The sequence below is a fragment of the Poecilia reticulata genome, chromosome 17 (genome assembly GCF_904066995.2).
Source record: "Poecilia reticulata chromosome 17, P_reticulata-male-v2, whole genome shotgun sequence".
In the NCBI taxonomy this organism is placed as follows: Eukaryota; Metazoa; Chordata; class Actinopteri; order Cyprinodontiformes; family Poeciliidae; genus Poecilia; species Poecilia reticulata.
In genome coordinates, this window is record NC_088846.1 from 5,382,128 (window position 1) to 5,397,523 (window position 15,396).

Here is a 15,396-nt window from a genome sequence, read left to right on the forward strand (position 1 = left end):
ATTAACTTCATACTCTGTGAACAAGACCCTAAACTTACTTAAAAGCTGGATTGAGTTTTTTTCCCCTTCATTAATGTCACTTTTATTACATACATTATGTCTATCATGGTAATTCAGGGTGAGTTATTTTTAATTCTAAATTAATATGAAGTTGGACTTTTATTTAAGTGCTATTCTCCTTCAAGATACATTTACCTAACGCCAGAATAAATGCAATGTACATTATGCAGCAAAGGAAATTAGAAGATCGGACATTTATCCATGATGGAGATGATCGGTTTTGGACGGGCGATGTCCCCCTGTTGCATAAGCGATACTGAAGAATGACTGATATCATTAACGATACAGGGAAGAAGCTTTTTACTTGTCTTTGCTAGCAAAGTCGTTAGCTAGCAGCTAGCTAATAGCACAACAACAACAGCCTAATGTCTGTATAATAAAAATACTGAATTAAGAAGTTTTCCTCACCTGGCTGTCTCCTCCCGCTCAGTAGTTCTTCAGAGAAAGGCAGACGCCTGTCAGTGTCTGTTGTATTTCATTACCTCTCTGCTTAAGCCGCGACTCCGTACTGAAGCAGAAACGATACTTCAACGTTTCCGTCATCTGACAAGTAGCAAGTCTACTCCACCTTATTCACCAAAAACGTTTTGTTTTTTTTAATTAACCAAAAACTGTTCTGAAATCTGGAACGTTCGCTACGTTGAGCTCCAGTTAGCCGCCTTATCTCACTGTGCGAGAGGCAATTGCGTCATGCGTCACGGGCAAAAGGTCAAAGGTAACAAGTTGACCGGAGGGCTTATTATGTTGTACAAAAAACCCTCAACAAAAAACAAAATGATTTTAGTACATGTTATGTGTCAGAAGAGGGCTTAGGAAATAATAATTAAAAAAATTTGATCAAAAGGTCACTTGGGGGCAAGGAGCAAAAGGGGCAGGAGCTCAAGCATTTTTCTATACTGTTTCTCCACAGTATCCACCATTTTGTATGGGTTTTTTTTCTTCTTCTTTTTAGGTTAAAATATTAAATCTATGTCCATTTAATCTTCCAAGACTGTAATGAGATGTGCATTACAGTAGTCTAGTTTAACCTTGGCAGAAAGTTTGTTAGAAAAAAAAGGTTCATAAATAAATTCATACGTTATAGTTTTTCCCCTATCAATTATTATATAATTTATTTTAGTTAAAAAATGTTTTCTCAATTTGAGATTTTGTTATTTTATTTGTTTTAGTTAACTAAGATGACCTTGCTGGGAGCACGCCCCACTTTGGAGATGAACTGTATAATAATAATAATAATAATAATAATAATAATAATAATAATAATAATAATAATAATAATAATAATAATAATAATACATTTTATTTGTAGGCTCCTTTCCTGACACTGAAGGTCACCTTATATAACTTAACATAAAAACAAACACAAAATTTAAATACATAGTAAAGATTAAGTACAAAACAATGTATTTAAAAAATACATTGCAATTGCAGACAAAGACTGTAGATACTTGAAACAGATGGGTTTTGAGTTTGGACTTTTTTAACATGTCACATTATCATTGCAATTCACCACCTCTGTCATTGCTCATATTGGTGTATAATAATTATATTAGTTGCAAATAATCAAACATTGACGACTTAGGATGACATAGTGAGTTTCTTTAAATCAAGGCTAAAACCCCAGTTGTTTAGAGTTGTTTTTGAATCCTAATAAATGGAATACTGAGCAACATAGATTATGATATTGATGATGGAACTCGACAAAATGTAATGTTTGTTACTGGTATGATGTTTTTAGGAATTCTTATTTGTGTTTTTATGTTAAAAAAAACACCTTGAACTGCTTTACCTTACCAAAAATAATGACCTGAATCATTTTTTGACAAGTGATTTATTGATTTCCCCCCCCCTACCCCCCCCAAAGTCACCACCACCAATAATAATAATAATAATAATAATAATAATAATAATAATAATAAATCACCACCTTTTTATTAGCTAATAGAAGGTGGTAATTAACAATAGTAATAATAATAATAATAATAATTATTATTATTATTATTATTATTATTATTATTATTATTATTATTATTATTATTATTATTATTATTTCTGGACAAAATCGGTTTTGGCCACACACACACACACACACACACAAAAGACTTAGGATGTTGTTTTTGGAAAGTGACGTTATGGAGTCGTATAATAGCTGCAAAGCCTTCATGCAAACTCGAACCGACCCGGTTCTGGGGAACGGGGCCCCGGTTCAGGACCCTCGGGGGCTCGTGGAGTTTCGTCCATTTGTTCCCTGAAATGCCACTAGATGTCACACAATCAAACCGTGAGCTGCGGCTGACCGTGAAAGGGAAATCCTCCTTCCGTTTCATTTAAATCCCGAACCGCTCTAGTTGTAGTTCTGAAATGTGATCACGTCCAAAACTGGGCCGACGTTCTTTTTTTTTTTTCAATTCCTACCTACTACGAGGAGTAAAAAAAAAAACAAAAAAACTATCATTTGTTGATAACCCGTGCGTCATCGGCTCGACCGGCGGGCAGCGGCGGAGACCACTGCGTCTCCGTCGTGCGTCAGAGCAACATCCAAAAAAAAAAAAAAAAAAAGAAAGCGGGTCAATAAGTGCACTCACCGAACCGGCGATTAGCGCATTAATTGAGCTCCCGCAGCCAATCAATCGGTCGCGACCCTCGCGTGACCCCACCTCCACCACCACCTACCACCGGAGTGACGCGTCTCGCGGATGAGAGAGTGTGAGGCGGCGGCGGCGGTGTTCGGCGGGGAGGAGAGGAGATGCGCATATCTGCAGGTTCTCTAGCGCGGTCGTAAAACGAGATCCGGAGCCATGCCCGGAGTGACCAAGTACAATTTAGTGGATGACGCGCACGATCTGAGGGTCCCCATGCACAACGAGGAGGTGTTTAATCATGGGGTCTGCTTCGAGGCAAAGGTAAGGACCCTCTGCAACAGATAGGGATTTTTTTAAAAGGATTTAAGCTTTGAGGATGATATGGCTGTTGTTACTTCTACATGTCCATCACTTTATTTTCTTGTTGACACGTTTATTGTTGTCCAGACCTCATTTTAAGCAGGTTTAATCATCTCTCTACTAACAGGATAATATTTATCCACTTTAAGATTGAAGATAGATTTATTGTTTCTGACATGTTTCAATATCAGAAACACTAAATGCACCATATTCTGTTTTCTAGAGTTTTTGCTCCACGGTTTTGTGAGTTTTACTTGTTTTTATTGTGATATTTTTGCTTCGACTGCCCCGTTTTTTGTATAAAAATTATATTTGTTTGAAGCAGCTCTTTAGATGTCATTGCATGTCGTAGACTATTGTCACCTTCCTGAGATAATGGCATAAGTCTTTCTGTTGTTGTTGACAAAAGGGATTTTGGAGGAAAAAAAAATCAACACCTCATATCCTGCCAGAAGATGATTTAGGCAATAAATAAATAAATCAGTAAATAGAAAATAAAAATCACTTTGGCAAAAATGTCTTAGGCCATTATTTTTTAGGAAGATGACAATATTAAGTTTGATATATTTAAAATGAGCCAACAGTGTCAGAGCTGATCATTTCACCTACAGTTCCAGAAGTTTACAGAACCTCAGCGGCATGAGCGACACATGAATTCTGGGTTTTCATTTCTGCCTCTCCAGAGTGGAACAATATCACAACATTTAAAAACAAGGCTGAGGTCTGAAGTTAATGAACGTTGTCTCTAATCTACCGAGTGCTGGAGGTTTCTTCGGGGGGCAGGCGGGGTCCATACGAGCGGAAAATCATAATTATCATAATTAACAGAAATAAAGGCCTGAGAACATCAGTCTGTGCCTAATTAGTTAATTGCTTAAGTGTGTTTCGACAAGTTCAGGGGAAACCACACACTTAGAGCTGCCATCAACATGATTTCAGCATAATTCTGGGTTATAAATATGAGTTCTTGTAGTAATTTCAATGGGTTGGTTTACTGTAAACCTAGCTTCTGAGAGCAGTCTGTATATTTTCAGTAACTTTCCAGTCGTGGAATATTAATGGCAGCTTGTAGGGGCGCACCGATTAACTCAGTCCTCATATCTTTCATTTTGGGTGATCGGCTGATACTTGCAAAAAACGATTTTGTTTGGCTCATGAAATCAAGAAAGGTAAAAAAAAATTGGCCAACAAACCAGAAAACAATTGATGACCCCAAAATTGTTGAGATTGTCTTTTTTATTTGACCTTTTTTGTTTGGACACCACTGATCCAAAGGTGTGAGTGAAGTCTGCAGCTCCCCAAATGAACAATCCAAACGGCTTCTGGAGGAAAGTTTAGTGGTCAGATGAGTGAATGTTAATTAGACTGGGAGCTGGAGGAATGAAGGTGAGAATCTTTAACCCCCAAAACACTGTACCAACTGTTGAGCATGGTGGTGACAGCGTCATGCTGAGGGTCTGTGTCGTTGCATTGCGTAAACTGGATGGCATAATTAAGTAACTCCAAATTCTTCAATTTCATGCCAAATCGACAGCATGATGTTTTGGCAAGGCTGAGTAAATCCAATGGGAAGAATCACAATCGTAAATCAGAGCTGGATTCGGATTGGATCATGTCTTGGGAACGGGCCAGACCGCAACGCAGTTCTGAATTTGTGTTTGAAAGTCAAATTTGAGGTGGCTCGGGGATCTGGTAAGGATGCCTCCTGGACGCCTCCCTGGTGAGGTGTTCCGGGCACGTCCCACCGGGAGGAGGCCTCGGGGAAGACCCAGGACACGCTGGAGGGATTATGTCTCTCGGCTGGCCTGGGAACGCCTTGGGATTCCCCCGGAGGAGCTGGAAGAAGTAGCTGGGGAGAGGGAAGTCTGGGCCTCCCTTCTGAAGCTGCTGCCCCCGCGACCCGACCCCGGATAAGCAGAAGAAAATGGATGGATGGATGGATGAGTCAAATTTGTCAGGAAATTTTTCTATCCTTCTGTTCAAATTTCCAGAAGCTTCACAATGGCAGTAAAAGGATCTCTTACTAAAGGCCGTTCAACCAAATGAGAAATGTATCTTTATATTACAGGTTGTTTAAAAGGATTGTGGGTTAGACAAAATCCTGCTTTAAACTCTTATTTGCATAACTAATAATTGCTATGAAATTTCACTGAAGTCATTTAGTATCCAATCATACCACCTCCAGAAAGGAAAACTAAAACAATTACGGTAATCAAATCAGTTATTCCTGGTGCCGATGAGTGAATGTAAACTTTCGGACTGGACAACAAATTCAGACTTTATTATTCCAGGAAAGGAAGATTATTACATGAAAATGAGTTTGAAATAGGGCTGTACCTATTATTTTAGTAATTGCTTAATCAATTATTCTGACGATTAATCGGATGGATTTTTTTTTAAACCACATTCTATTGATTTTCCATATAAGCATTTTTTATATGGATAAGTGCTTTTTCTAAAACTTTTTCATACGGTTTTAGGAAAAGATGCAAATAAACAAATAAAATCCTTTTTTAAATGAGAACATAAATATTTTATTGCATAAACTGCATTATCATGGCATTCATTTGTGAATTTGGACCAATGGAATATATTTCTAAAAAATACCACTTGGGAGGTTTTGAATAAAACCCATTTACAAACAAAGGTTTTTCAAACCCATAATACAAAATGTATATAGATTTTATTTTATTTTTTTTATAGTTTTGACATAATCACTGCTCTGAATCTGTTGTGGGTTTTTTTGACAAATGACTTTTTTTGAGTCTGTATTCAGTTAGTTGACGAATATTTCAATATCGGATTAATACAATTAATCGCTTCAAGCCTGGCGTGAAATGAACCTAATCAACACAACCAACCTGCCAAAACCCAAAGTAATCCTTTTAACTCTTGTCTTGCAGTACATCGGCAGCTTGGAGGTGGGTCGCCCCGGCAGCCGGATGGAGATAGTCGCCGCGATGAGGCGAATCAGAGTAAGAACATGTGACTTCATTGAAACAGACGCTATATTTAAACCTGGTGACAATGGGCCCTCTGAATCTTTAACAAGCTGTCAGAGTCACTCATGCTGTCACACCGAACTCATCTCCATCCCCGACTGTCTTGTTTTCGGAAGCGTCCACGCCACGTCGCCTTCACCCACAGATCGTCCCCCCCACACTCCCCTGTCAGCGCACGGCACACACCGGTCAGGTTCAGCGCCTTGTCACTAGCAGTTTTAATTCTGCGATGAAATACGGGGAACGACAGAGGGAGGAAAAAAAACAAAATCCCTCTGAACATTCTCCTGCACAAGACGAGGCCGCCCAAACACGAAGCACTGCAGTGGCACACAGCAGCACAGAGTGCAGAGGATTTGGCTGCTTTGCTTGTCAGCTGTTGGATCTAATCTAACAACAGAGTCGTTGTGTCAGCCTGAGGTCAGCCTCGTCCCCGCTGACACCCGCGGAAAAACTTAATCCCGATCCCTCGCCATCATCTCCTCGTAATGGCCATTTTAGTCTCCTCGCAAAGATTTACCGTAGCAACGCCGCACACTGTTTAGGAGACGTCATTAGACGTCATGCTGAAGATTTGATGTCATTCGAACTCAATGTGGATGATAAAGGAAAGCCACACGTTGCTCAGCACAATCCAAATACTGAAGAGCTTTTTGGCTCAACATGGATTTTTCCGTCTGAGTTGGAAATGAACAAAGTTTAATTAAATACTTGGATTTTGTGCCTTTTTATCTAAAGGCAAACAGAAGAAAAATGTTTCTTGATGCTGTGAAACAATTAATCAAATGTGTAACTGCATTTCTATTACAAATGCACTCAGTTGATATTTTTCTAATGTCGTAACTGCAGTATTTCAATTTCACAAGAAATACAGTTAAAATCACATGTGAATAATTTTGTTCACATAAGTCATTAAAATATGTGACGCACCATGATCTTCTTACTACTTCCTGTTGTCTTCTTTGTCTTATCTTGTTGATCACACACGACTTTCCATTGCAGTTTTGCAAAATAGACAAATTTTCTTATGGTTGGAGAAGCACCTCATTGTAGCGTTGAAACTACTAATCAAAAAACTTTTATTTTTCGAAATTAGTGTGTTTCCAGTAAGCAAATTTATGTTTGTTTTCCAATTTTTGCAACTTTACAGTCAGTGGAAACGCATCTAGTGACCTGAAGAAGTGAGGCGACAAGATTTTTAAAGTAGAATAGAATGCGATAACTTGAGGGCCGGAACATTTAACACATTCATTTCGATTTAATAATTACATAGATTTTAAAACGTAAACATTTTTTTTTTCATGTAAAGACTCCAACCAGAACCAGTGTGTAAAAGCATACATTTCTGGTTTGCCCATAAGTTTGACGCACAAACGATGGACGACTGAGCCGTTTCTCTTGGTCCTCTTGCGCTTAATTTCTGCTTCAAAAAACGATCTGATTGGACGCTTGAAAAGACTATTGTTTTGGTTCAAGTTGTACTAAAAGGAGTTAGCATAGCAGAGAACTTATTAAAGGCTAAAGTAGCATCTCAATGCTAAACATGTAGCAGCAGTGCAGACGTCCCCAAAGCTAAAAATGTTCCATGATTGATCAGGAGTTCTTGAAACACTGGAAATATGGAACTCTCATTTTGCACTTTGATGACTCCTCCAGACACGACTGTATTTGTATTTTATGTAAAGACATTCTACGGCAAAAAAAAAAAAAAAAAAACTTAAAAAATTGCAACTTTGACCACAGCTTTTTAAAAGAAGAGCCACAAAATCAGTAATTTTTGGCAGCAACAATCACAACAAAAAACATCTGCGCAATTTCCTGGAGGGAAAATGAATTGCGATTAATTACAGACACTGCAATTAACTCAACTGCAAAAGGATTTTAGAAGTCCCACCTTTAGATAACTTAAATCTTGCCTGTGAAAGAAGCATCTGTCAGCTGTGATTTTGTTAAACTATTATTAAACTGACTACTTAAAACGCGAGGCATCCTTAAAACCCTCGATGGGGTTTTTTAGACGAGACTCGGGGTGAGCCGCCTCAACCTGTGGCAGGAGGAACCGTGTGAGTTAGTCTCAGGCTGATGTGTGTGAAAACGCAAACACTCCCTGTGTTCCACTTCATCTCCCCCTGACAGCACTGTGTTGCAAGATGGATGGTCCTCTTGATCCAGTTTATGGGAGATAACAGACACGTCCACAGACAGTGCGCACACACACACACACAAACATTAAGAGACCTGTGTCCTTCACCTGAATATATAAAGCCCAGGAAGCGTGTTGAAACTCCCACACAGCTACATGATGGATTAACTGGACGAGAGCACATGTCAGGAACACGGGTCGCGGTCTCATAGACGGAGCGCTTTGAGTTTTCCTTTTTTATCAAAGGCAGAGCTAGATTCCGCCAACAGTGCTGCAAGCAACAGTTGCTGGTTCTTTTCTTGTTTTACGCTTATGATGCTTTATTAAAAGCATATAATAACCATGCGCTGGTTCTGTTGGACCTCACAGTGTCCTTTGACACAGTGGATCATTCTGATCTTTTGTCACGATTGAACCACTGTGTCGGCATCTTTAGCTCATCACTAAAATCTTTCACCTCCTATCTGAGAAGTAGAACTGTCTCCGTTATGTTGACTCATCTAGTGCTCCACTTTGATGTGAGATCCCACAAGGCTCCATTCTTGGCCCTCTTTTGTTTTCATGTTTCACACGCTGTGTTAACTTGGTACCGGTTCTCCACGCATCCGCAAACGATGGACGACAAAGCCGCTTCTCTTAGCCCAATGGGAGTTATTAGCTTCAAAAATCAGTCAATGGCTCCCTGGAAACGACTGTTGTTGAGATAACAGACACGTCCACAAATCCACAACGCTAACGTCAGTGTCGATAATCCACATTTCTAAAAGAAGTGGGTTTTTTTAAGAAGTTGCTTGAATAATCTGGGGTTCCTGAAACACACCACTAATGCGTTTTTCCTCCTATCTGAGTGACAGAACATTTTCTGTTATGATGTTGACTCTTCTGGTGCTCCTCTTTGACGTGGTGTCCCACAAGACTCCAGGCTTGTCCCTCTTTTGTTTTCTCTTTACATGTTATGTTAGATGTTACAACAGCACTAGATCTCCTTCCTCTTTTATACTGATGACCTGCTGATCTACTCATCCCAGAAGCCTGGCTGCAGTGATGCTCTCCATTTTTTACTGGATTGCATTACTGCTGTCCAACACTGGTTGGGCCAGAAGTTTTTGTTTTCAGCCAAAACATTGAATGTATTTTATCTGGTGGCAACGTAACTACAGATGCTTTCACTTTTAATTGCAAAGAACATTTAGGGGTAATATTTGATAGAGATTTTAATATCAATTTGACCAGGACGAGCTTCTTTCTGCTGCGTCTCTTCACCAAGGTTGAGCCTTTTTGAACTTTTTGATTATATGTGATCTTTTTAGGTGTTCTGATTTCACTGTTGTGAGCTTCGGTCTCCTAATTTGGATGTACACGTTTTGTGATGCCACCACCTTTAAGTTCAGAGGATTTTACTCAGACATTGCATGAAAATGCAACACAAAAGTGACATATTGTGAAGCGGAAGGGATTTCTGTCATTTTTATGTTTTACAAAAACAAATTTGAAAAAATTGTAAATTCAAACCCTGTTGTTTTTTATATTATAATTATATTTAAATTCAAGAGTATTGATGTCATCCAATCTGACAAGGGCTGAGCTGAATTTGTAAATGTGCAGAGCTAATGGAGACATATCTTAAAAACCTGATGACAATATTTGTGCAAGTTTTGAATCTGGTTTTTATTAGTTTATATATATATATATATATATATACTGTTTATATATATAAACTATATATATATATATATATATATATATATATATATATATATATGCCACATTTTGTTGGTCTATGAGATATAGTCATATGAAAATACACTTAGGTTTGTGGCTACTACATGACATAACGCTTGCAAAGCCTCCTAAGACCCGGCTCGGAGCTGTTATTTTTACTAAAATGAAAGCAGAGATAACAGAGAATATCCGAGTTTTTCATGCAGATATGAGGCGGATTTGTTTGCCCTCTGATTTCACAGAACTTCCTCTGATCAGTTAATCATCTGAAGTTGGATTTTTAGTTTTTGAAGCTTGATGTGTTTCCCCCCCTCCCACCACTAATCCTATTGGATTCTTTTTTTTAAAGCATTGATATTTTTCAGCCAGAGCCTGCAGTGAAGGTTCAGTATGTAGCATTAATCATGCAGAGGGATGAAAGTGTCCCACACACGTCTGGCTCCCTCTGGCGAGGCAGCCTTTAAAACCTTAAGCATCTACCAGAAACAGAAACTGACAGTTCCTCCATGTTTACTCTATCTCATATGGAGAAGATAAAAATAATCCCGCAGCAGGGTGGTCCCCTCTCTCTTTCTTTTAGTTTGTCTAGTGAGATTCGTCCAAGCAGTAATATCCATCCCACAAAGTTAAACAAATGTTTTCCTTCCGTTACAGTACGAATTCAAGCTGAAGAACATAAAGAAAAAGAAGGTCAACATACTCGTGTCCACTGACTGTGTCAAAGTGATCCTACGCAAAAAGAAGAAGGTAAGACCGGCGGAAGAGAGTCCATCTGTTTTCCATGAACTTATTTTAACTCTTTATTGACTATATTCAGGATTTAACCCCAGAAAACCCACTGCGTTTTTGTGTTGAAAATATGTTAAAGGGGCTGTGTTACATATTTTCCACACACATACTGCCATTTTATAGCACAGTCAAGTAACTGTTACCTTTAGCTGTTTTAAAAATGCTATATATCAAATATGACTTGAATGAAATTTGACTTTGTAATTTAACGCCTTGAAATTGGGCCTCTGCCCCTTTAAGAACTCCTGATTTTCTGAAGCTCCACGTTCAGGAGGTTATCATAACATGGATCATATATTAACCATTTAACGTTTTTACCAGCATTGCGCTGAGTAGTAGCTCCTATAAGGAGCTCAGCTGATGCACAGTTCCACCAGGTGCTATTTCTTGCTGGCTAGTCTGAAGGAGCTGAATGGGGGCGTGTCAGGGAGAGGGCTGCTCTGTGGAGTTTGGAAGCTTGGAAACTGCAGGTCTGAGGAGGAGCTGCGTCTCAAATGTGGCGTTAGGCCCACCCAGGTTTGTTTTTGATGAGGGAATAACATTATATTATGAAGTAAAGCTCAAAAAAGAACTGATGGCGCCCAGTTCAACTATAAACCTATCTTAATCTGTTTTTACTGTTCCTGCTGTTTAAAAAAAACCCTATTTAAAATAAAAATACCTAGCCTGGTGGGGGGGGGGCAAGTAAAGCCTGGTGGCCCGCCAGGCTTATAATACACTGTGGGGAACCCTGAGTATTGTGTCAATGATCTGTTTTTCTTTTTTGTTGTTGTTGGTACAGAGAAAGGGCTGGTCATGGGATGAAAGCTCCATGTTGGTGACACAAGACCCCATCTACAGGTGCGACGAGGAAGATCCCTAATCGGCCTGAGTCGAGGATGCTAATGAAACCCAGCTGACCTGATATCTTGTGTTGCCTCTGCAGGATCTTCTACGTCTCGCACGACGCTCAAGACTTGAAGATATTCAGTTATATCGCCAGAGACGGGCCGAACAACGTTTTCCGCTGCAATGTGTTCAAGTCTAAGAGGAAGGTGAGTGGAACTCTCAGCAGCTGAAGACTCTAAATATACTTCGTTAGTGTCAATGAGACTCTCTTACTGAAGCAGCTTGATTCAGGTGAGGCCTGTCAGACAATGTGTTTTATGAGGCTGGATTAAGTTTAATGAAGAGATTATAAATTCAAGTCGGGGTCCCAGCGCTCTTCAGCAAGTCTGACCCTTTAAATCAAGGCTAAATGTAGAGTTGCCTTGTTTGAGTAACATCTTTATCCCAATATTATACGATGAGCGGTTCGGATGGTGTTTTTGAAAATTTAATTTTTCTTCTTTTTGTATATTTTCATCATCTGTTGCTAAAATGTGCTACACAACTAAACTTCCATTGACTTGAACAGTGTGCATGTAGCAGTCCAAACTGCACAGTCAGCTTTGTACATTTCTCAGCATTAATTTCTCACCACAAATCCTGGGAAATATTCAATGCAGATTAACGTGACTAAAAAGAAACAACTTCAACTTTTGTATTGCCAAACAGGAAGTTTCACTTAGCTTTGGGAAGCTACAGGTAAGTGTAGCTAGCTTCTTGCGTTTAGCTCCCCTCTAATGTTCAACCTGAGCTGATCTTTGTTTTAAATAAATATGTACAAATGAGGACACTCGTGCCAGTCTAAATTTACTAATGGTTCCATTAACCAAATAAATTTTTTTTTAAATTAAACTGATTTATTTAAAAAAAAAAGAAAATACTTCTTACTCATCATTAGCGCCGAGCATCAACATTTATGGTATCGTACGTAAACAGAAGCTCAGATTCAGTCACACTTTAGAAGTTTTTGAGACAAACTGTGTCGCTTTCTTTGTGATGTTCCAAGAATATTTTTTTTTGGCTCTAGTGGCCTTTATTTGATAGTTAATTGACAAGAAAGTTGGTAATGAGAGATGGGGAAAGACATGCAGCAAAGGTCACCAGGCCGGGAATCAAACCTGCAACAGCTGCATCGAGGACTAAGGCCTCTACATGGGTTGTGCTTAACCCCTGTGCCACCACAGCACACCCATCTTCCAAGAAGATTTAATGTCTGCTTAAATTACTAACTTTTGAAAATGCACATACATCAAGATAAACCTTAAATTGCAGGAATTCATTCAAGGCATGCAATGCTCATAAACCAGGTCCAGGCAGGACCATAGTGAAGATTTTACCTTAGGGCTGGATGGATGAGTGGCCCAGAATTCCTCCACAACAATGTGAGAGACTAACAAAGCGCCTCATATCTGATTCCTATTTGCCTCATATTTCAATATCTTCCTAAAACTGACTTATCTAAACATCCCTCCATCTGCTGGAGATTTGTGACGTGAAACAGAAACAACATTGGCAGATTTACCTTGAAGCACCAAGAGGCTCTCTGTCTCTCTCTGTCTCTGTCCCTCTCTCGATGGAAACAATGTAAAAATGCCGCATGCTCAGACATTCTGTTGCGCGTATGTCCGTTCCTATGGCAACCAAGGTTGCAGCTCAAGCAATTAACACAGACTAACAAATTGAAATAGAGTAAATCTTTACAGGATAATCGTTTATTCATTTCAGACTGGACTTTTTCCATTATTTCGGCAAACGCAACGTAAAAATAGGAGACTAACTTGATTTCAGATACTTTGACACAAACGGGCTCCAGGTGTTCTCTCAGAGCAAAGTTAGATGGTTAGATGACAACTCGGCTGGTGAGCTGCTCTCACTGCAGTCTTTATCTGAAGGCAGTGCTGCTTGGAGCCACTATAAGTCTTTTTTTCTCTCATATTGATTTTTTTTCTGTACTCCTCCACTTGTCCTCCACTTTATGCATTCCATACACCCTGGTGCTTCTGTCTCCTTGATGCGGCTGACCTCTCCTTTCAAGCTGCTGCTGATGCCATGTCCTGATAAAGCTGCCTCCATTCCTTTACTTTTTTGTCCCAGTGGCTCAGACAGCTTCTGTGGCTTATTTTCACCCTGACTGCTGGAACCTGCGTGTCCAGCTGTGCTGTTTCTAACAACCACACGGCGCCCGCCTACTCCTGACCATGCTGGGGGAGAGCGGAGACGGCTTTTTAGACTTGACAGTTTGCGGTCGTCGCAGATCTTCGTATCATTTTTGTGAGAATGAAAACTTTCCTCGTAATGTAAAATGTAATGGCTCTAGTTACGTGTCTTTTCTGGATGTGTTTTAGAGCTGCTATATTCCTAATATAGCACTGCATATTGTAAACAAAGTCAAAAATTAACAGCAATAATTTTGGTTACTTAAGAGGAAATACTCACCTCAGCCTGCTGGATACTTGAAGCTGAAAGTGAAAACGACTGCATAGCTTACTTTCTGACTAATATCATAGATGCATTGATATAAGAATTTGGACTAATGTCAGTAATATTTTCAATATAATGGTTTATTATACTTACTATATTACAGTGGCCCAAAATTGTGAAAAAAATGGTAAAGTTACAACCGAAGTCATAATAAACTTGCTAGCATACCTTCCATAGTTTTGTCGTGTTGTAGCTTTGTGTTGCTTTTTGGTGTTTGTTGCTGTTATTTTTGTGTTGTGGCTTCTGCATTTTGGGACATCTGCATTATATATATATATATATATATATATATATATATATATATATATATATATATATATATATATATATATGTAAATAGGCACATGTTTCACGGTGCCTTTTCAGCCCCGTGAAACATGACCACACAGCTGACATTTCTTCCTTGTTCTAGTTAATACCCATGCGATTCTGCTCTGCATCACTATCAAATGTCCAAACAAATAATACATAGCCAACTCCCTCCCCGCTCTGTCACAAATGGCAACAGAATGAAAGTATCATTGGTAGATAACATCAGCCCAGTTTCACTCATGGGACCAAAATCGATATGTCAGAAATGACTAACGCTGGCTAATATCTATGTTAATGCCAATGTAGCATGTTTTCCTAATTAGTCTAGCTAATGCTACTTATAATTATTAATTATTTGACCTTACAGCACTGAAATGCCATCCCCAAAATAGTCAATTGAATTGTCCATAAATGTGGAAAGAAAATCAAATAAAAGATCATTTAGCCCTTCCTGAGCACTGAAATCTGCAGCCTTGATCTCAGTAAACATGCACTATTCAGAAGAGGAACACATTGATAGCAGCACACGTCATTCAAAGCTGTAAAGGAGCCTAAAACCCTTTTCATTTTCTTACATTCAGCTCTTAGTAGCAGATGTCTTTCAACACACCAGCAGTCTTTACACAAAAGGAAACGGCGTTACAGCAGAAATGACATGTTTGTGATCATTATAGTTCATCATCATTATCACTTTCTCACTTGTACATAAAAAACCCCAACTTGATAAATTAGTGTTTTCAGCTCACTGAAGTCTAATTGGTTTGCTGTGTTTCTTATAAACCATTTTCTCTTGTTTTGATTAATTAGCACCTGACAATTAGCATCTTCATTTGTTGTTCTTGAGTAACCGCAAGGGATGCGATGTAGTTGGTATGTCGGGTAATGCGGAGTACTTGAGCAGCCAGCGCCTCGTTTTATGCAAACAGTTCTGTAGGGAGTTGCTTAGATGTTTGGATGTTGATTTCATGTAAACATCTGAATCTTTGCAGATGGTTATTCATCTGAAGTTTTATTTTGCTTTTGCGCAAAACTGTGTGATGGAACCACAACATTCCACCTTTTTTAAAATGTATATTTA

The 15,396-nt window shown here is 39.0% G+C and overlaps 1 protein-coding gene across 1 annotated transcript in view; it reads left to right on the forward strand.

Moving 5' to 3' along the window:
* The first annotated feature begins 2,181 nt into the window (after positions 1-2,181).
* LOC103479031 (carboxyl-terminal PDZ ligand of neuronal nitric oxide synthase protein-like) overlaps positions 2,182-15,396 on the forward strand; it is a 28,295-nt gene continuing 15,080 nt past the window's right edge. Inside the window, exons 1-5 of the mRNA XM_008433236.3 lie at positions 2,182-2,963; positions 5,906-5,977; positions 10,524-10,616; positions 11,440-11,498; positions 11,584-11,692. Coding sequence (XP_008431458.1) covers positions 2,859-2,963; positions 5,906-5,977; positions 10,524-10,616; positions 11,440-11,498; positions 11,584-11,692 — 438 coding nt within the window. The 5' untranslated portion in view covers positions 2,182-2,858. The remainder of the gene's footprint in view (positions 2,964-5,905; positions 5,978-10,523; positions 10,617-11,439; positions 11,499-11,583; positions 11,693-15,396) is intronic.